A 22,099-nucleotide genomic window follows, 5' to 3' on the forward strand; every position below is an offset into this window, starting at 1 on the left:
AAACACACAAAGACAAAATCACGAATGATGCCTTATAACTCAAGTGCAAACAAATTAAACACAAATACAAAAAGTACACCCCAAAAAAAATACCGGAACCAAAAAATCAAAAAGCAGTACCTGCAAAAATAAATACAAACAAGCCAAACACAAATTTAAATGCAATAACTACATCACAAAAAACAATACCTGAATCTAAAAATCAAGCACCTTCAAAAATAAACACAAATGCAAACAAACCAAATATAAATATAAATGCAATAACTACATAAATAAAAAAAATACCTGAATATAAAAATCAAGCACCTGCAAATTCAAAAATCAAGAAGCAGCTCCTACAAAAATCAACAAGAACGAAATGGACCTTGAAGAAGAAAATAACAAAAGGAAATACATAACATCATCCGAAGAGGAACCGGACAGCTCCAGCGACTCCGACATGGACGAAGAAGAAGAAGAAGACGACGAGTTCCCGAAAATCCGGAAAGCTGATCTCCAACGCCTTTTCCAAGATTTAAAGCAGCTTGGTGAGGAAAACAAAATTCTCAAACAACAACTCAACGCACATAAAGCAAAAGAACAACAACAACAACTACAACACCACCCAAATCAACAACAATACAGTCATCGAAGACAACAAGCCCCTCAATGAGTTCCCACCACTGGATTCTACAAAAACTACAAAGCTTGAACCCCCTAAGAAGAAGACTCCCAACACAGAAGGAACTCCCAACACCAACGGTAACTCTAAAAATCTTCCTATAATAACTATATACGATGTCAACCAAAAATACTAAAATGCCTTTTTAATTTTAAGTACACATTAAATCTTATTAATAAAAATATTATCCACCTGGAATTGTACTCGATAGATACCCTAGAAATAACCAAAACCATACTCACCAAAAACAACATCAACTTTTTTATCTACACCCCGAAACAACTTAAACCTCACAACATTATCATTAAAAAATTACCTCCATTAATGTTTGACAAAAATGAAATATCAAATGCCTTAAAAGAAATCATCCCCGAATTGGACATTATTCAGATTGAGCCATTCAAAGAAAAACACTGGTTAATAGTTATAAAAAAATCAATTGATATTAAAAACATTTATAAAATCAAATTGACTCCGAAAACGCTATTCCGAAAATTAAAATTGATCCGCGTAAACCCCACCAAACTTTCGAATTATCCAAATTTTGCTTACGGACTATCAAGACAAAAAGAAAATTAACACGTCTCCTTTTCTGCCGCCGACACACATTAACCCAAACTCAAAGAATTTATATCTATCAAAACATAAAAAATCTAAACTCTCAAATCACAAACCTCATAAAAATAAGCGAATTAAAATCAATTACCTCTAGACTTAAAAAATTAGACAACAGTAAACTAAGCTACAATAAAATTAAAGCATTAAATCCCAACACGTACGTTAATGACTAACTCTCTACTGACATTAATCTTTCAAGCCAAGAAGCCTTCTCTATTGATATTCCGTTGAGTAACCCACAAACAATAACGACAACATTTGAGAAAGTCAACGCATTAGCGTGGTCTTTTGAAAAAACGCATAAAAGAAACGAAACAATAATTCAAACTAATGTTTTAGTAAGACAACACTCAAGCAACATAAACCAATTAAGAATAACAAATCATAATACTGAAAGAATACACTTTAGCAATCAATACACAGCTAACGGATACTGGCCTGGAGCTGCTAACCTGGGTTTTACAAACGCAGATGAACTTATCTTAATAATAAAATCAAAAAATAACAAAAAAAAACAATGGGTCCAGATAAAACAAGCAACTTTCTCCTCAAAAACTGTAACAAACCGGTTCTCAACCATATCGCGAAAATTTTCAACCACTGTCTCAACATAGGATACTTTCCAAGAAATTGGAAACACAGCAAAATAATTCCCATTCCAAAACCAAACTCGACCCCACATACCATGATACAATTATACAAGGTCATGGTACAATTATACAAGGTAGTCTCGTCGGCAAAAGCACTCCGTTATTCATTACTCACAACAAGTGCGAGTGAGAGGAGTCTGCGTAGTAAGTGCGAGAGAAACGACAAAAAAGCTTTTTGTTAACCCTTAGATGGTGCATGGGGCTTAAATTATTCATTTATAGTAAAAAGAGTTGAAGTTTTTATAATTTAATTTTTAAAAGTTTTGAATTTAAAATTGAACGTTGTTTCTATTATTGGATAGTTATTTCTTTGTTTAGGTTCTTAATTTTAAAATAAATGTCAATATTAAAGTAAAATTTTGTAATATCTAAATTAATGTTTTTTTGCAGCTATTAAGAGTTTCTCCTTTACATTTTTTGTTTTACTAAAATTATCTGAAACGACATGTTAAAAAACAAAAAAAGTTGGCAGCCAAGGGCAGAACGACATCTTTGCACGCGTGCTCTTCCTTCAACAAGCACGAACGCACTGAATAAAAAGCCGAACGATTAGGCAGCCGACGAGACTACCTTGTATAATTGTACCATGGTCCAGACCATTTTTTTTAGAGTATTAACCCTTGTGCAAAGATGTCGTTCTGCCCTTGGCTGCAAACTTTTTTTTTGTTTTTTCACATGTCTTTTCAGATTATTTTAGTATAACAAAAATTTAAAGGGAAAACTATTGATTGTTGCTAAGAAACATTAATTTAGATATTACAAAAATTTACTTTAATATTGACATTTATTTCAAAATTAAAAACCTAAACAAAGAAATAAGTATCCAAAAATAAAACCAACGTTCAATTTTAAATTCAAAACTATTAAAAATTAATTTATGAAAAACTTCAACTCTTTTTACTATAAATGAGCAATTTAAGCCCCATGCACAATCTAAGGGTTAAACTAAAAGCTCTTTTGTCGTTTCACTCGCACTTACTACGCAGACTCCTCTCACTCGCACTTGTTGTGAGTAATGAATAAGGGAGTGCTTTTTGCCGACGAGACTACCTTGTATAATTGTACCATGGTCTGGACCAAACTTTTTTTTTTGTTTTTTTCACATGTCTTTTCAGATTATTTTAGTATAACAAAAATGTAAAGAGCAAACTATTAATTGTTGCTAAGAAACATTAATTTAGATATTACAAAAATTTACTTTAATATTGACATTTATTTCAAAATTAAAAACCTAAACAAAGAAATAACTATCCAAAAATAAAACCAACGTTCAATTTTAAATTCAAAACTATTAAAAATTATTTTATGAAAAACTTCAACTCTTTTTACTATAAATGAGCAATCTAAGCCCCATGCACAATCTAAGGGTTAAACTAAAAGCTCTTTTGTCGTTTCACTCGCACTTGTTGTGAGTAATGAATAAGGGAATGCTTTTTGCCGACGAGACTACCTTGTATAATTGTACCATGGTCTGGACCAACGGACTTATTTATAAAATGACACAATTTAACTTCAAACCCGAAACCGTTAAAATCATACAAAATTACCTAACAAACAGATCATTCCAGGTGCATAGCCCACTTGAACCTGACGTCTCCCTAATAAGAAAAGTTTCAGCGGGCGTCCCTCAAGGATCACTATTAGCCCCCACTCTATACAACATCTACCTAGCAGACTTACCCGAATACCAACCTCACACAACATCCACAAAAATTAAAACTCTCGTCTACGCTGACGATATTCTGCTCCTAGCATCCGCTGGTTCCATGTCCAGCGCCCAAAACGACCTTAACACTCATCTCGACTATATCTGCAACTACTTTGAGAAATGGCAATTAAAACTGAACTGAAAATAGAGCGTGAGCTCTATTTTTAAAGGACCCTATCTAGGAAAAATTTACAAAAACGCACGAAAATTCACCTCAAATATTTACATATACGGAAACCAAAAAATAAAATGTGATAATAAACTTAAATACCTCGGGATCATATATGACCAAAAACTTAACTTTAAAAACCATATAAATAATTGCAAAAGGAATGCATTAACTGCCCTAAAACTAATTAATCATATATTTAAACCCCTAGAATCGACTACCCAATCGAATTTAAATACTCTAACTAAAACCACAACACTTGCATACAAAAAAATTATTCAACCAATCTTGACTTATGGATTCATAGCTTGGATGAACATAGACAGCAACCAAATGGAAGAACTTCGACGTTTCGAAAGAAAACTCTTACGCATCGCTATTGGACCTCAGAGTAGAATTAACAACACACAACATAGAATACCAAATAAAACACTATATAAAATAACCAAAACCACACGCTTGGACAAACAAATGTTTAAATCACTAAATAAATTCATAGACCTAAACAACATAACGCAAACACAAATTCCTCCCTATCTCTGCTCATATCTAATAACTATCCATCATAGGGATGATCTCTTTCAAAAAGGCATACTATACGACGATGATAACAATTTAATCTTCTATCACAGAAAAAAACACTCCCTCAACCCAGCTGACGGATTAATACACAATATAAACCAATAATAAATCTTTAATATCAATGAATAAACCATCCAAAAACCACCCAAATTTCCCTCCCCTCCCCTTATTTGTAAATCCAAAAAAATTGTAAATCACCCCCTAGCATATCTAGTAATTTTAAGTAGCTCTTAAGTATAAATCAATCAAAATCAAATGATCTCAGGTTTTTTCAAAAAATCTATATTTTCTTTTTCTTCCTGAACATGTAAAACTAAAACTAAATCAAGCGAACATAAACAAACATTAACCTAATACGAATTAAAATGTAAACATATATTATCTTAAAAAATTCCTAATGCCCGGATAAGCTTGAAGCACAGGGCTAACTTTCAAACAGCTTTAATTAACAGTATACACGAATCTTGTCAATCTTGTTTTACTTAATATAGGTTAAGAACAAATGTATTTCTAACCCAACACAGACAATAAACTGAAACTAACCAGTGAACTGTGTTTGTGAAGTGAAAAAATGCCGCCGAAAACAAGTGGAAAGGCAGCCAAGAAGGCTGGCAAGGCCCAGAAGAATATCACTAAGAACGACAAGAAGAAGAAGCGGAAGAGGAAGGAGAGCTACGCCATCTACATTTACAAGGTCCTGAAGCAGGTCCACCCTGATACTGGAATTTCGTCGAAGGCGATGAGCATCATGAACAGCTTTGTGAATGATATCTTCGAGCGCATTGCTGCCGAGGCTTCTCGCCTGGCTCACTACAACAAGCGCTCGACCATTACCAGTCGGGAAATTCAAACGGCCGTACGCTTGCTCCTGCCGGGAGAGTTGGCCAAGCACGCTGTCAGTGAGGGAACCAAGGCTGTCACCAAGTACACCAGCTCCAAGTAATTTTCTCTCGCTATGGATGCGTAGAAATATCAAAAACGGCCCTTTTCAGGGCCACAAAAATGTTTACCAAAGAAAGTACATTTTCAATATTCAATTTTTCAGCAATTTCTGCCAAGGAGATAATACATAACATGTTAATATAAGATGGATTTTTCTTTTTTTGTTTTATTTGATCTTCAGACTAATCTGATTAATCTTTGCCAGTACCAAAGTCTGATTTTATTGACTTACTTATAATGTTGATAAACATTATGGTGCTCACTGCGAAGATCAGTAAATTTAATTTAACAGACAATAGCAAAACGCAATAAACAATTAATAATATATGACACTAAAATGTCGAATTGAAAGATTATTTCTCTTAAAGACTTAGTTTGTAGCCCTGAAAAGGGCTTGTTTAAATGAATCTCAGATTTCGAAATCTGAAATTGCGACTGTACAGCGACATCGAGCGTGTACGCAGTTTATTTCTTGGCTGCCGTTGTTTTTGCTTTCGGCTTTTTAGCGGTAGCGGGAGCAACTGCCTTCTTCACCACCTTTTTGGGCTTGGCAGAAGCCGCCGGCTTGGCTTTTGGTGCTTTGACGGCTGCCTTTGGCTTTGCTGAAGTAGACTTGGCTTTTGCTGCTGCTGCTGGCTTTGCCTTAACGGTTCCCGTTTTCTTGGCATCCTTCGCCTTTGCCTTCTCGGTTTTCTTTTTCTCGGCGGTCTTTTTGGTGGCCACAGCCTTCTTTGCCTTGGGCTTCTTGTCAGCAGCTCCGGCAGCTTTCTTAGTGGTGGCTCCAGCTCCGGCCTTCTTGGCGACTACCTTCTTGCTTTTCACTTTCTTTTCAGCAGACGCAGCCTTAGGCTTGGGATCCTTTTTGGCGGAGGCCGATAGTTTAAATGAACCAGACGCACCTTTTCCTTTTGTTTGGATCAGTTTTCCGTTGACCACGGCAGATTTCAAATACTTTTTGATGAATGGAGCCAGTTTCTGGGCATCGCATTTGTAAGTGGCAGTGATATATTTCTTAATTGCAAGGAGAGACGAGCCGCCACGTTCTTTCAAGTTCTTGATAGAGGCGTCTACCATTTGCTGTGTTGGTGGGTGAGATGGTGGCGCGGCGACCTTCTTTGCCTTTGCGGCAGTGGATCCAGAAGCCTTTTTGGTGGCCACCTTCTTCTCAACTGGCGCTGGTGGGGCAGCCACTGGGGAAGCGGACGTCGCAACTGCAGAATCAGACATTTTTCTTCACTAAAATACACTTTTTGCTTAGAAAATGGCGCGCGCGTTTGTTGCCGACCTCCTTCGTTCGAATGAGAAGCGAGGAGGAGAGCACTTCAACTCTGGGTATGCAATCAGTCATTTGCTCTGCTAATGTTTGCTTGAAGTAAAAACTTAATTCTTTTATTTCGTTCGTTTAGGTCTTAAATTCAATTAATGTTTTTGTTCTGTTGTATGCTCAAATATTCCATTAAGCAATTAGAAATGTAAAAATTGTAATGTCTAGTTTTAGTGCATTTTTATTACAGCTCGAACTTGAACATTAACATACGTAACATGAGCATTTTATTTAAAAACATAGTTTTTAATTTGAATTCTTTCTTATATATTAATATTAAATAACACAAAGGAAAATTTAAACTTTTAACTTTAAGAATCAATTAACAAATAACCACATTTCTTAAGTTAAGGTATTTTATAACACGTTTTAGTTTGACCTTGTACGATTTTCGTCAAGGAAAAAATAGTTCGCAGCTGGATCAGTATTTATGGGTTAACTTAGATAAGGGTCGTTTTGTTGATATCGGCCTACCTAAACAAGCACAGGACGATATCGGCCTGTGTCCATATGTTCGGACCTATCGTAAAAGAAAACCCACAGATAATCACGTCTTCACACCATCTGCAGTCCTATCTGTAGTAATATTGTCTTTAAGATATCTGTGTCCAACTGGTATTGTTTTGATAGGCTAACCAATGTAACAAATAATTGTAATCTTGACTAGACCTAAGTAAATATCTCTAACCAAAAAACATGTATATAAAGCCTAGGTTTGACTGAATAAAATTAGTACGAAAAGAACTCTTGACGTATTCACTTCTCCGCAGCCCAATTGGTATTGTACTTATTGCGGCGACTATTGCCACTGGTATTGAACTTGCGGCACGCAACAAAAACAAAACTCTACTTTTCAGCACTTAGAATTCATTTGAATTCGCACATTTGGTGACCCCCGACTTCGAACCGCAACCATTGTTCAGATTGGGACTCCAATTTGAACCGGCATCATCGATCATAGTTTGATCATTCAGAAATCAATCACGGTAGTGATTAAAAGGTCAACTAGGCGACCAAGCAACTTTTCATCTACTGCTATCAACTTGGCGATAGACAGTTTTTAAAACAGCAGACGACTAGAATATTCTGCGATTTGTGTACGATCAACTTGGCGATCAAAAACACACACAAAAATACCTATATAGGATCTTGATTACTGACCATTTTTACATTTATTTTATAAACCACGGTGTGAGTCGAGGCACATCATCAACAATATACCTCTAAAAGGCTTATAATTAAAAGTAAAACATGGCATCTTCAAGCATTCGCTCCTTATTGGATGAACAGCATGCTCTGGGTGAGCGCATCCAAAATATTATAAGGAATTTCAAAAAAGATTCCGAAAGCAGAAAATCTAAGCCTGCGTATTATACAGAACGCTTGGCTAATCTGGAGGGTCTATGGGTAAATTTTGCCTCCAGAGATGATACGATCCAGCGTACCCTGAAAGGAGAAAAAATCGATCATGGGTACTTCAGAAATAATTACTTTCTTGAAATTAGAAACCTGGTGAGTGAATATCAGAATATATTCACAACAAACCTATCAACCCTGCAAGCTGAAACTGCCTCCCTAACATCTACGGAAGAAGATCTGGAAATTGAATCCATGTTCCGTGAGCAAAGGGTGCTCATTGATACATTAGAGCGTATCATGAGTAAGGTGACGATTGAAACACGCCAAAATTTTAAGGCGATCATATTCGAAAATTGGACTGAAATTAAAAGGATTCATGTCCAAATTCACAAAAAATTTAAAAACCCCAAAGAGTTGGGATACGATGATTCCCGATATTTAATGGCTGAAGATGCCATTATAACATTTCAAATGGCACTCGGCGTAGAGGGATCACAGAATACTGGAGAAAGTTCTCCAAAAATCGCAGCAGTACCTTTGCCAAAGATAACAATTCCAAAATTTGATGGAAATTATTTGCAATGGCAGCAATTTCATGATTTGTTTAAGAAAATGATTCATGAATCTTCATTACCCATTATACAAAAAATGTGGTACTTGAAGACTAATTTAACGGGAGAGGCTGAACGTTTAATTCGTCACTTGTCCCTAACTGAAACGAATTATTTGACAGCATGGAATATGTTGCAAGAGCGTTTCAGCAACAAAAGAGTATTGTGCAATACTTTACTTTAAATTATTAGATCATGCACCAATATCTAGTGATGTCAAAAGCATTAAATCGTTGCATGATAATGTAAAGGAAACATTATCAGCATTAAACAATATTGAAATAAGAACGGACAATTGGGATCCGATTCTCCTGCACGTTCTAACAAAAAAACTAGATCGACAAACACATTTGCTCTACGAACAATCGATTCTCAACACACGAGAAATGCAGTCAATTAAAGAATTTTTGGAATTTTTGGAGCAAAGGTTTCTCACATTAGAAGCTATTTCTTCAGAGAAACCCAAAAAACCAACAACATGTGCAGCAGGGGCAGATACACTATTCAATTGCCTCTTCTGCAAGAAACCGAACCATAGCATTTTTAAATGCAATGAATTCTTAAAAAAGACTCCAGCTGAACGTTTAAACTGGACTCAAAAGAATAAATTATGCGTAAAATGTTTCAATTCAAATCACGCTTCAAAGGCATGCACTAGGAAAGACTGTTTTAAGTGCAACAAAAAACACAATACACTTCTGCACTTGGAAAAAGCATCAGAAAATTCGGATGTCATTACTGCGGCATCAGCAAGTGGAAAGCATGATGGTTACGTCCTTCTAGCCACAGCTAGAGTACTAGTCCAAGGAAACAATGGACAAATGGCGGAATTCAGAGCTTTACTTGACTCTGGCTCCCAAATAAATGTTATTTCTGAAAGAGTTATTCAGAAATTAGCATTAAAAACCACCAGCTCATAACATAAAATAAATGGCATAGGTGGAAAGGCTCACACCTCCTATGCTCGAGTAAACGTTGAGCTAAAATCTAGAAATGGAGATTTTGCGTCAAGACTTGAGGCGATTGTAATGTCCCATATAGTCGCTGATCAACCGACATACCCAATATCCACGGAAAATTGGAAAATTCCTAATGGTATACAACTTGCTGACCCTCAATTTGGAAAACCAGGAAAAATAGATATTCTCCTTGGTGCTGAGCATTATTTTGATATAATGCAATCGGAAAATGTATTTATTAAAAAGGGACTACCAAGGTTGCAAAATACCAAACTTGGTTGGATTGTAGCTGGTAAAATTTCAGAACAAAAAGCAACTTCATCAGTATGTGCAGTCCTGACTGAAGCGGAAAAGGTGGATGAGCAGCTTGTCAAGTTCTGGGAACTTGATAATTTTCAACCGGATAAAAAATGTTATTCGCCAATCGAAAAACAATGCGAATCTCATTTTCTGGAAAACATCCAGCGCGCACAGGATTCAAGGTACATTGTGCAACTACCATTTTTGGAGCATACTTCAGCGCTGGGGGAGAGTCGTGACATTGCCACGCGACGATTTTTATCGTTAGAGAAACGATTGCAGAAAGATCCAGCAATAAAACAAGGATACATTGAGTTCATGAAGGAATATGAATTGCTTGGACATATGAAGGAAGTTCCTCTTGCGAATCTGCCAAGATCGCACTATTTCGTACCTCATCATTGTGTCCTAAAACCAGATAGTCATACAACAAAATTACGGGTTGTATTTGATGCATCAGCGGTAACATCTTCTGGAAAGTCATTAAACGATTTATTGCACAAAGGTCCAACAGTGCAAAATACTCTCATGTCTATATTATTAAGATTTAGACTACATAAATATGTCTTTACGGCTGACATTGAGAAAATGTATAGGCAGATTTGGATAAATCCAAAAGACCAGCAGTATCAGATGATCGTATGGAGAAACGACCCTTCCGAAAAGTTGAAATACTATCGACTGAAAACAGTGACATATGGCACTAAGTCTGCACCTTATTTAGCAACGAAATGCCTAGACTATTTGGCATCAAAGCAAGTACAGCAGTATCCTGCAGGAGCGGCTGCGCTTAAAAATGACTTCTATGTGGATGACTGCATTACCGGAGCAGACACAATCCAGGAAGCACTACAAATCCGGACTGAACTCAATAAAATATTAATCAGTTCGGGATTCAAGCTAAGAAAATGGTGCGCAAACAGCAACCAACTTTTACAGGGATTAAACAAAGATGATATAATCCCTAATGTACAATTGGAAGATACGGCATACGAAGATTGCAGTATCAAAACTCTTGGAATTATCTGGAATCCCAAGATAGATAAGCTTTGCGGAAAGACACAAATTGCTACAACACAAAAAATTACAAGGCGAGATGTTGTCTCAGAGATATTTAAAATATTTGATCCACTTGGGTTATTCTCGCCAGTCGTAATTAAAGCAAAAATATTTATGCAAAGTTTAACAAAGGAGAAATTCGACTACAATGAGGATTTGCCTGATAGTTTACAAAAACAATGGATACAATTCCGTAACAGCTTAGAGGCGTTGAACAACATACAAATTTCACGTCATATTTTTGAAGGTCAAGTACCGACCTCAAAGGAGATCCACACTTTTGTTGATGCGTCGGAAAATGCGTATGCAGCAGCTGTTTATCTTCGAGCAGTTCATAAAGACAAAAGAGTGACTGTACAATTACTGTGTGCAAAATCGCATTTGGCTCCAATAAATCAAATCACTCTTCCTCGACTGGAATTAAAGGCGGCAGTACTTGGTGCACAATTAACATTCACGGTAAAGGAGCAATTATCCATGCAAGCCGTCCCAACTTACTACTGGGCAGACTCGGAAATTGTTTTATCATGGATAAATAGTCCTACCACAATAAAGGATAAATTTGTGGCAACACGAATAACGACGATCCAGGAAACATCTCTGCAAAAGGAATGGCGCCATGTACCATCAGAACAAAATGCCGCAGATGTTGCTTCAAGAGGAATTTGTGGTTCCAAATTTGCAAATCACAACCTGTGGTTTTTTGGTCCCCTATTTTTATATGGGCCGCCATCAAAATGGCCTGCACCATTTATTGCATCTAAAGCTGAGCGCATCACCAAAGCGACAGAAACATCTCTTCTGTCAGTGCAAAACGATAGTGTACTATACCGCATTAATCATAGGAATTCCATTTCCAAGCTATTAAGAATAGTAGCATACATTATGCGTGTAAAAACAAGGCCACAAGTAAAGGGTGTAATGATTCAATTAGATGAATTGGAACAAGCAAGAAAAGTAATTCTCCGCATTATCCAACAAAAACACTTCAACAAGGAGTTTAAGAGTCTAAAAAATTCTCGTGAAGTGGAAAGAAGCAGCAGCCTAAGCGCACTCACACCCTTCATAGACCAGGATAATCTTATCAGAGTTGGAGGTAGATTGGAAGCCGCTGAATTGTCATTTGATGCGAAACACCCAATATTACTTCCATATAGCGACCAACTTGTAAAGTTAATTTTTGAAAAATTGCATAAAGACAATATGCATTGTGGTACCCAAGCTCTGGTGGCCATTTCACGGCAAAGATATTGGGCAATAAAAGCAAAAACAATCGCCCGAAGTGTCATTCTAAATTGCGTCAAATGTACCAGAGCCAAACCAAAACTATTAGAGCAAATAATGGGAAACCTACCACCATTAAGAATAACTCAAGCAAGACCATTCTTGAATTCTGGTGTTGACTACTGTGGACCATTTAAAATTCACTACAAAATTCGTGGTAAAAAACCACATACCGCATATATCGCAATATTTTGCTGTTTTGCAACTAAAGCAGTCCATCTGGAGTTAGTGAGTGATCTTACAACCGAAGCGTTTTTGGCAGCACTTCGTCGTTTTATCAGTCGGCGAGGAAAATGTCAAACTTTACATTGTGATAATGCGACTAATTTTGTTGGAGCAAGGAATAAGCTTCAGGAGCTGGAAGATGCCATATTTTCAGAAAAGGCAAGAAAACGCATTGTCGAAAAATGTATTGACAAAGGAGTTAAGGGGCACAACTAGTGTGAAGTTTTAAAAAAATTAAAAATTTTTTTTTTTCATATTTCGGTAGAAAACACCTTTAAAAATAACATATTAAAATTTAAAATCGATATCTTAAATAGTTTTTGAGTTATAGCAATTTAAAGAGCAGCCGCTCTCATAACAGTGCAAGCGATCATTTTATCTTTAAACGCGTTTTTCTCGAAACAGCATTTTACAAATTTGCTGCAGTGATAACTCAAAAACTAGTGATCCGATCACTACCAAATTTCTTTTACATGTTCATTATATAGTTTTACGTACCATGAACTATCGGTTTTTTGATCCGATCAAAAATCGAATTTTGGCAGGCCAAAAACGACCAAAATTTTGGCTAAAATTCGATTTTTTTTTAAACGCTGCCATTTTGTCATTTTTTGATATTTATTTTTTATCGTAGTTCATGGTATGGAAAATATTATCTAGTTTAACGAGAATTTTTCATTTTTTGATTTCGTCCACGGAGAGGGCCGGAATCACTGCAGCAGTTGAGGCACTTTTTTTTTTAGCGCCGTTGGAGATCGACTATAACTTAAAAAATATTTAACTTTTTTCTTTAAAAATTTTACTATACATTCCTAAAGCATGTATAAATATATTCTGAAAATTTGAAAAGAATTGGTCAAGTAGTTTTTTTTATAAAAATTCCCAAAAATCACCATTTTTTTAGGCCGTCACACTAGTTACTAGTCACACTGTGCCCCTTAATTTCAAATTTATTCCACCAAGAGCTCCGCATTTTGGAGGATTGTGGGAAGCTGCGGTAAAATCAGCTAAGCATTTGCTGTTAAAAAATGTTATCACAGCTAATCTAACTTATGAGGAGTTAGAAACTGTTATTGTCGAGATCGAAGCAATACTCAATTCTCGACCTTTAGTTCCCATGTCGAATGATCCAAATGATTTGACAGCAATCACTCCAGGTCATTTTCTCATTGGAGAACCACTCACCGCCCAGGCTGACAGGGAACCGTCTCAGCAACCCCAGACTTTAGGACAGCGATGGCAAGCTGTATCAAAACTCAAACACGCATTTTGGAAGCAATGGTCAACGGATTATCTTCAACAACTACAGCAGAAGCAAAAATGGAGACGCTCCTCAGCAAATATAAAGGAAGGAGCATTAGTCTTAATAAAAGAAGACAATATACCAGTATTGCAGTGGCCAATGGGACGAATTATCAATATAATCCCTGGAAAAGACAATTTCGTCAGAGTAGTTGAAGTAAAAACATCAAAAGGAGTTTTTAAGCGCGACATTCAACACATTGCTCCGTTATTCGCAGAGGAAGAACCAACAAATAAGCATCCACTATCCGAGAACTCTGAGGACGCGGTTATTGAGGAGACCACACCAAAAAGGAAAAAATCTACAGGGATATCATCATTGGCAATGGCATTAATAGTAATGCTTCTTCTTATACCATTAACTGTTGCTCAATCAGTAAATGTAACAAAATTTGTCTCAAAGCCAGGAATATTCTTTGAAAAAATTGGAAACGGTCAACTGGCCACAACGGACTGGTCTATAGTTGTTTATTACAACTTAAAGCCGTACTGGAATGATATGAACACATTCTCAATGGGAGTAACTAAAATTGGTCATTTATGTACTCAATTTCCACAACAAGAAGCGTGTTCTAGCATGTACCACCATTTAAAGCATTTAGAGGAAGATCTACAAGCGGAAAATATGTTACTCACAAGATCACGGAAGCAAAGAGCCCCACTAGATATCGTTGGTAATATAGCAAGTAGTCTTTTTGGCGTATTAGACTCAACATATGCTAACGAAATGGCCAAGACAATAACAAAAGTTAAAGGAAATGAAAAGCACCTATTGAATTTATTAAAAAATCAGACATCATTAATAGATTCAACAATAAATGTCATAAAAAGAGATGAGATCTCCAATTCAAAACGATTAAAATTGATTGAAGATTTTATCTCCGGCACAGAAAGTACCAAGAGTGCATTTGATAAACTCTCATGGTATATAACATTATCAACTCAACTGTCTATCTTGGCATCAAATCTCCATAGAATACAAACAGAAATAATAAATGTATTAACAGATATTCGTCATAATATGATCAGTCCAATGTTAATATCACCACGACAACTAAAGGAGCAGCTGGAACAAATTCATGGTCATTTAAAAGCTGGACAGATGCTCCCAATTTCGCCAGATAACTTACTTATGGCATATCAGCTAATGAGAGGCGAAGGAACTATTGTAAATGATCACGTCATTATTAAAGTGAAACTTCCTTTAATATCATCTCAAGTTTTAGACATTTACAAATTGACTCCAATTCCATTTCTAACTAGGGAAGGCATTCATCTAATTGAGATAAATTCACCGTTCCTTGCATTCAATAGTCATCGTGATGAATTTATGGAAATGTCAGAAGCAGAATTTAATTCTTGTCAAAAGAAAACAACAAGAGATTTTATCTGTTACAACAAGCAAGCAATGCTTTCATCAGAAACAAGCTGCGAAATGAAATTATTTCACAATAAAACAGATGCATCTTGTAAAATAATTAATACAAAAAAACCATTTCTTTTGTATGGAATGTCTGCCACAAATCAATGGATATATGCAACAAACGCATCTTTAAAATTAGCTGCTGTTTTGCCTAGATGGAACATCTTCAATAGAGTTACAAGAGTCTGGCTATTTAACTGCAACTCCTGGATGTATCATTAGAAATACATTGATCACAATAACTACACTGGATCATACAGAAAGCACACTACAGGCATCATATGCTCGATTCGGAGATAGCAATTTGACCGAATTTTTACCGAAAAAATCCAAGACCACGGTTGAAGTTGATACTAAAAAACTACACTTCAATGAACTTCTCCAGAGAAAATTGGAGCTATTTCCAGACAATAGTTTCAAGTTACCCCACAATCTATCTAACATCGAACATCATCAAATAGCCATTTATATTGGATTAATATTCGTAATGATCATCAGCATTATTCATCTTCTCAAAAGAAAGCAGAAGTCTACCAACTCATTACCACTTCATCAAGGACTGAATACACCTACAACTGCAGCTACATCCACGACTCAGCCGTTTACAATCAACATAAATGACTGTTGAACATCCGTTCAACGGCCGGGAGAATGTACGATTTTCGTCAAGGAAAAAATAGTTCGCAGCTGGATCAGTATTTATGGGTTAACTTAGATAAGGGTCGTTTTGTTGATATCGGCCTACCTAAACAAGCACAGGACGATATCGGCCTGTGTCCATATGTTCGGACCTATCGTAAAAGAAAACCCACAGATAATCACGTCTTCACACCATCTGCAGTCCTATCTGTAGTAATATTGTCTTTAAGATATCTGTGTCCAACTGGTATTGTTTTGATAGGCTAACCAATGTAACAAATAATTGTAATCTTGACTAGACCTAAGTAAATATCTCTAACCAAAAAACATGTATATAAAGCCTAGGTTTGACTGAATAAAATTAGTACGAAAAGAACTCTTGACGTATTCACTTCTCCGCAGCCCAATTGGTATTGTACTTATTGCGGCGACTATTGCCACTGGTATTGAACTTGCGGCACGCAACAAAAACAAAACTCTACTTTTCAGCACTTAGAATTCATTTGAATTCGCACAGACCTTATGCTACATAAAAAGTTGTCTATGAGAATACGTCAGGCAATAGTTATAGAAATTAAAAAAATATAAATATTTTAAAATTGTTAAGGTATTTGTTTTTATCTTCAATATATCATGAATATGCTTCAATACAGACTTGATTTAAAACATTATTATAAACGGTTTATCCAAGATGGCTTCCCTTGTATCCTATACAAAGGCATGATTAGGGTCACTGTCAAGTTAACATAAAAAAAAAATATTTTAACTGTTTCCATTGTAGTTTTTGTTTGTTAAATAAATACAAGACTCGTTAACATGTCTGAATTTTTTCTTTAAGGTTTTCAAAAGTTTTTCGATTTTTTAAGGAGGTTTAAAATCTGTTACGTTTCGTGTACCAATAGTGCCACTTCAAAAAATGTTCTCTTTATAGTTCTTCATATAAAATCTAATTTTAATATTTTCCAAAGCATTTTATGTTTTATGTAACAAATAGAGCGAATATAAACTTGTCTGACTGATTTTTATAAAGTTTTTACCCTTTTTCGACTTTTGAATGGTGTTTGAAGTACAATGTAGTTGCAACTTGCTACTACACACTATGTGTCGCTATTAATATGAAATAAAAATTAGTTTTTTATTTTTAGCATTTTTAATCTCGTTTAACAAATAAACTCCTCACAAACTAACTTTTCAGAAGGTTTTCCAATTTTTATTTTGATATTTCAAAGATGTTCGAGATCTACGGTAGTTCGTGGTTGTTCAACAAAACCTAATCTTGTTTACTGCAGTGAAAAATTAACATTTCACCTTTAAATAGAAAATTTATAATTTTTGTATATTTTTTTTGTTTTGTTTAAGTAATAATGAGCTTATTGATGTTTTTTCGAGTTATTTTTTGAAAGTTTTTTTTAACAGTTTTTCGATGTTTTTAAGGGTGTGGTAGAGCCCAAGGTGGTTCGTTGTTGTTCTATGCTATCTTACCGTGATAAATATTAAGACTGAAAAAAACATTTCCTTAGGCTGGTTATCAAAAAAAAAAATGAAATCCATTTTTACGATAGGTGTTAGGAAGTAAACCTTAAAATATTCAATAATTAAAATAACAATTTAAATAAATACTCAATAAATTTTAATAATAAAAAAAAATGAAAATCTAATCTCATTGAGTACTTTTTGTGGTCCTGAAAAGGACCGATTTGTACAAATAAAAGCGCATTGCTGCCACTTGAAGCCGTTTCAACTTAAGCACGCTCGCCGCGAATGCGACGGGCCAACTGAATGTCCTTGGGCATAATTGTGACTCGCTTAGCATGAATGGCACACAAGTTGGTGTCTTCAAAGAGACCAACCAAATAGGCTTCGCTAGCCTCCTGTAGAGCCATCACCGCCGAACTCTGGAATCGCAAGTCAGTCTTGAAGTCTTGAGCGATTTCACGCACCAGACGCTGGAAAGGCAGTTTGCGGATCAACAGCTCGGTACTTTTCTGGTAGCGGCGGATCTCACGCAGGGCCACAGTTCCGGGGCGATAGCGATGAGGCTTCTTCACGCCTCCGGTGGCTGGGGCGCTCTTACGAGCGGCTTTAGTAGCCAGTTGTTTGCGTGGCGCCTTGCCACCAGTCGATTTGCGAGCGGTTTGCTTGGTACGAGCCATTTTCAGTTTTCGCTTTCAATTCACTTCTGTTCACTTCACGTCTGAAACTAAAACACAGTGAACTTTCGGCGCGTCTGCTACCTACTTATATAGCAAATCGTGGAGGGTTGAACTGATCGAGAGAGAGGGAGATACAAGGCGTCTCGTTTGCCGAGCAAAGAGCAAGACAACATGTCGTTCGGACCCGCTCTGATTTTTTGGGTTTATGTATAAATAGGGGCACGTCGAAATTGTAGTCAGTTCTTCAGTGACTTTCGTTTCGTGCAGTGTTAACAGTAAAGAGTAGTGAAAAATGACTGGTCGCGGCAAAGGAGGCAAAGGCTTGGGAAAAGGTGGCGCAAAGTGTTGCGTGATAACATCCAGGGTATTACAAAGCCAGCTATCCGCCGTTTGGCTCGTCGTGGCGGAGTGAAGCGCATATCTGGACTTATTTACGAGGAAACACGCGGTGTTCTAAAGGTATTTTTGGAGAACGTTATCCGCGATGCAGTTACCTACACCGAACACGCCAAGAGGAAGACGGTCACAGCCATGGACGTTGTGTACGCCCTGAAAAGGCAAGGCCGCACCCTGTACGGTTTCGGCGGTTAAACAAATCGTACAGCAGCCTGTACATCAATAAGCAATCGGTCCTTTTCAGGACCACAAATTCATATTTTAAAGGAGATGAATTTTCAATTATATCTGTCTTTATTAGTTAAATGTATTTTTTTTTTAATATTAATATAGCCAATGCTCCAAAAAATATTGGAAATATTAAACTGCACTCTTAAATGTAATGTTTGATTATTGTTGCCTGAAAGCAGACATCTGTTTTATTTAGCGCAGCTGCTGCTTTTGTGTCTTACAGACTTGTACTGAGGAACTGCCATGTTTAATTAAACGCTACTGCGAATGCATTCAGTTTCCGCTATGATTACCGATTACTAACAATACAGAGCCTTGGATCAGTTTTTTTTTGTTAGTCTTGCACGTGGCACTGTTAACGAAGTATTCCAATTTTAATCGGAGTTAAAAACATTAAAAAAATATATTGGCAAAAGCTAATACTGATTCTTATTCTATATCTCTAATAAGCATTTGAAAATCTTAACAATTCTTTGTTTAAAACTTGGTCGTCCTGAAAAGGACGGTTGGGTTTTTGTTATGTACATGACGAAGTCGCTCTCCTTCGTTTTTAGAACGTTTAAGCCTTCTTCTCGGTCTTTTTGGGCAACAGAACAGCTTGGATGTTGGGCAACACTCCACCCTGTGCAATGGTTACGCCAGAGAGCAGTTTGTTCAACTCCTCGTCCTTGCGGATGGCCAGCTGCAGATGACGCGGAATGATCCTAGTCTTCTTGTTGTCACGGGATGCATTGCCAGCTAACTCGAGAACCTCAGCGGCCAGATATTCCATCACGGCAGCCAGATAAACTGGAGCGCCGGCACCAACACGCTCGGCATAGTTTCCCTTGCGAAGCAGACGGTGAATACGGCCCACTGGGAACTGAAGACCAGCACGGTTGGAGCGGGACTTTGCCTTTCCCTTCACTTTGCCACCTTTTCCACGACCAGACATTTTGCTTTACTTCTCACTAAATTCACTTTTCACACGGGAAACAAATGTTTGTGAGCCAGGCAGCTGGCGGCCAGACATTTATACTTTTTCGACCGACAGCGCGTTCGTTTAGGGGTGGATTGTGCCTTGGGCCGAAGAGTTTGTTCGAAAAAAAAGTATAAGACGAACGCACGAACTGGGCTCCCATTATAACCAGTAAACTGTGTTTGTGAAGTGAGAAAATGCCGCCGAAAACAAGTGGAAAGGCAGCCAAGAAGGCTGGCAAGGCCCAGAAGAATATCACCAAGAACGACAAGAAGAAGAAGCGTAAGAGGAAGGAGAGCTACGCCATCTACATTTACAAGGTCCTGAAGCAGGTCCACCCTGATACTGGAATTTCGTCGAAGGCGATGAGCATCATGAACAGCTTTGTGAATGATATCTTCGAGCGCATTGCTGCCGAGGCTTCTCGCCTGGCTCACTACAACAAGCGCTCGACCATTACCAGTCGGGAAATTCAAACGGCCGTACGCTTGCTCCTGCCGGGAGAGTTGGCCAAGCACGCTGTCAGTGAGGGAACCAAGGCTGTCACCAAGTACACCAGCTCCAAGTAATTTTCTCTCGCTATGGATGCGTAGAAATATCAAAAACGGCCCTTTTCAGGGCCACAAAAATGTTTACCAAAGAAAGTACATTTTCAATATTCAATTTTTCAGCAATTTCTGCCAAGGAGATAATACATAACATGTTAATATAAGATGGATTTTTCTTTTTTTGTTTTATTTGATCTTCAGACTAATCTGATTAATCTTTGCCAGTACCAAAGTCTGATTTTATTGACTTACTTATAATGTTGATAAACATTATGGTGCTCACTGCGAAGATCAGTAAATTTAATTTAACAGACAATAGCAAAACGCAATAAACAATTAATAATATATGACACTAAAATGTCGAATTGAAAGATTATTTCTCTTAAAGACTTAGTTTGTAGCCCTGAAAAGGGCTTGTTTAAATGAATCTCAGATTTCGAAATCTGAAATTGCGACTGTACAGCGACATCGAGCGTGTACGCAGTTTATTTCTTGGCTGCCGTTGTTTTTGCTTTCGGCTTTTTAGCGGTAGCGGGAGCAACTGCCTTCTTCACCACCTTTTTGGGCTTGGCAGAAGCCGCCGGCTTGGCTTTTGGTGCTTTGACGGCTGCCTTTGGCTTTGCTGAAGTAGACTTGGCTTTTGCTGCTGCTGCTGGCTTTGCCTTAACGGTTCCCGTATTCTTGGCATCCTTCGCCTTTGCCTTCTCGGTTTTCTTTTTCTCGGCGGTCTTTTTGGTGGCCACAGCCTTCTTTGCCTTGGGCTTCTTGTCAGCAGCTCCGGCAGCTTTCTTAGTGGTGGCTCCAGCTCCGGCCTTCTTGGCGACTACCTTCTTGCTTTTCACTTTCTTTTCAGCAGACGCAGCCTTAGGCTTGGGATCCTTTTTGGCGGAGGCCGATAGTTTAAATGAACCAGACGCACCTTTTCCTTTTGTTTGGATCAGTTTTCCGTTGACCACGGCAGATTTCAAATACTTTTTGATGAATGGAGCCAGTTTCTGGGCATCGCATTTGTAAGTGGCAGTGATATATTTCTTAATTGCAAGGAGAGACGAGCCGCCACGTTCTTTCAAGTTCTTGATAGAGGCGTCTACCATTTGCTGTGTTGGTGGGTGAGATGGTGGCGCGGCGACCTTCTTTGCCTTTGCGGCAGTGGATCCAGAAGCCTTTTTGGCGGCCACCTTCTTCTCAACTGGCGCTGGTGGGGCAGCCACTGGGGAAGCGGACGTCGCAACTGCAGAATCAGACATTTTTCTTCACTAAAATACACTTTTTTGCTTAGAAAATGGCGCGCGCGTTTGTTGCCGACCTCCTTCGTTCGAATGAGAAGCGAGGAGGAGAGCACTTCAACTCTGGGTATCCAATCAGTCATTTGCTCTGCTAATGTTTGCTTGAAGTAAAAACTTAATTCTTTTATTTCGTTCGTTTAGGTCTTAAATTCAATTAATGTTTTTGTTCTGTTGTATGCTCAAATATTCCATTAAGCAATTAGAAATGTAAAAATTGTAATGTCTAGTTTTAGTGCATTTTTATTACAGCTCGAACTTGAACATTAACATACGTAACATGAGCATTTTATTTAAAAACATAGTTTTTAATTTGAATTCTTTCTTATATATTAATATTAAATAACACAAAGGAAAATTTAAACTTTTAACTTTAAGAATCAATTAACAAATAACCACATTTCTTAAGTTAAGGTATTTTATAACACGTTTTAGTTTGACCTTATGCTACATAAAAAGTTGTCTATGAGAATACGTCAGGCAATAGTTATAAAAATTAAAAAAATATAAATATTTTAAAATTGTTAAGGTATTTGTTTTTATCTTCAATATATCATGAATATGCTTCAATACAGACTTGATTTAAAACATTATTATAAACGGTTTATCCAAGATGGCTTCCCTTGTATCCTATACAAAGGCATGATTAGGGTCACTGTCAAGTTAACATAAAAAAAAAAAAAATATTTTAACTGTTTCCATTGTAGTTTTTGTT

General features: G+C 37.0%; 7 protein-coding genes across 7 annotated transcripts; 3 read left to right on the forward strand and 4 right to left on the reverse strand.

The window, feature by feature from the left end:
- Nucleotides 1–4,954: 4,954 nt before the first annotated feature.
- LOC108094052 (histone H2B) lies at nucleotides 4,955–5,380 on the forward strand. Its single transcript, XM_017194492.2, has one exon. It carries the CDS (start codon nucleotides 4,960–4,962, stop codon nucleotides 5,329–5,331), a length of 372 nt encoding a protein of 123 aa, XP_017049981.1. The 5' UTR covers nucleotides 4,955–4,959; the 3' UTR covers nucleotides 5,332–5,380.
- Nucleotides 5,381–5,708: 328 nt separating this feature from the next.
- Nucleotides 5,709–6,576, reverse strand: LOC108094043 (histone H1-like). The gene has a single exon (XM_017194480.2). It carries the CDS (start codon nucleotides 6,555–6,557, stop codon nucleotides 5,796–5,798), a length of 762 nt encoding a protein of 253 aa, XP_017049969.2. The 5' UTR covers nucleotides 6,558–6,576; the 3' UTR covers nucleotides 5,709–5,795.
- Nucleotides 6,577–17,495: 10,919 nt separating this feature from the next.
- Nucleotides 17,496–18,010, reverse strand: LOC108098138 (histone H3). The gene has a single exon (XM_017200866.2). It carries the CDS (start codon nucleotides 17,966–17,968, stop codon nucleotides 17,558–17,560), a length of 411 nt encoding a protein of 136 aa, XP_017056355.2. The 5' UTR covers nucleotides 17,969–18,010; the 3' UTR covers nucleotides 17,496–17,557.
- A 250-nt stretch (nucleotides 18,011–18,260) lies between these two features.
- Nucleotides 18,261–18,610, forward strand: LOC122320537 (histone H4). The gene is given in 2 exon segments (XM_043208685.1): nucleotides 18,261–18,303; nucleotides 18,306–18,610. Coding segments are annotated over 2 exon segments (297 nt in total). The 3' UTR covers nucleotides 18,560–18,610.
- Nucleotides 18,611–19,086: 476 nt separating this feature from the next.
- LOC122320533 (histone H2A-like) lies at nucleotides 19,087–19,589 on the reverse strand. Its single transcript, XM_043208681.1, has one exon. It carries the CDS (start codon nucleotides 19,527–19,529, stop codon nucleotides 19,155–19,157), a length of 375 nt encoding a protein of 124 aa, XP_043064616.1. The 5' UTR covers nucleotides 19,530–19,589; the 3' UTR covers nucleotides 19,087–19,154.
- A 126-nt stretch (nucleotides 19,590–19,715) lies between these two features.
- On the forward strand, nucleotides 19,716–20,171 carry LOC122320534 (histone H2B). The gene has a single exon (XM_043208682.1). The coding sequence runs from the start codon at nucleotides 19,751–19,753 to the stop codon at nucleotides 20,120–20,122; it is 372 nt and encodes a 123-aa protein (XP_043064617.1). The 5' UTR covers nucleotides 19,716–19,750; the 3' UTR covers nucleotides 20,123–20,171.
- A 328-nt stretch (nucleotides 20,172–20,499) lies between these two features.
- LOC122320530 (histone H1-like) lies at nucleotides 20,500–21,392 on the reverse strand. Its single transcript, XM_043208678.1, has one exon. The coding sequence runs from the start codon at nucleotides 21,346–21,348 to the stop codon at nucleotides 20,587–20,589; it is 762 nt and encodes a 253-aa protein (XP_043064613.1). The 5' UTR covers nucleotides 21,349–21,392; the 3' UTR covers nucleotides 20,500–20,586.
- Nucleotides 21,393–22,099: the final 707 nt, after the last annotated feature.

The sequence above is a fragment of the Drosophila ficusphila genome, unplaced genomic scaffold, assembly GCF_018152265.1.
Source record: "Drosophila ficusphila isolate 14025-0441.05 unplaced genomic scaffold, ASM1815226v1 contig_607, whole genome shotgun sequence".
NCBI lineage: Eukaryota > Metazoa > Arthropoda > Insecta > Diptera > Drosophilidae > Drosophila > Drosophila ficusphila.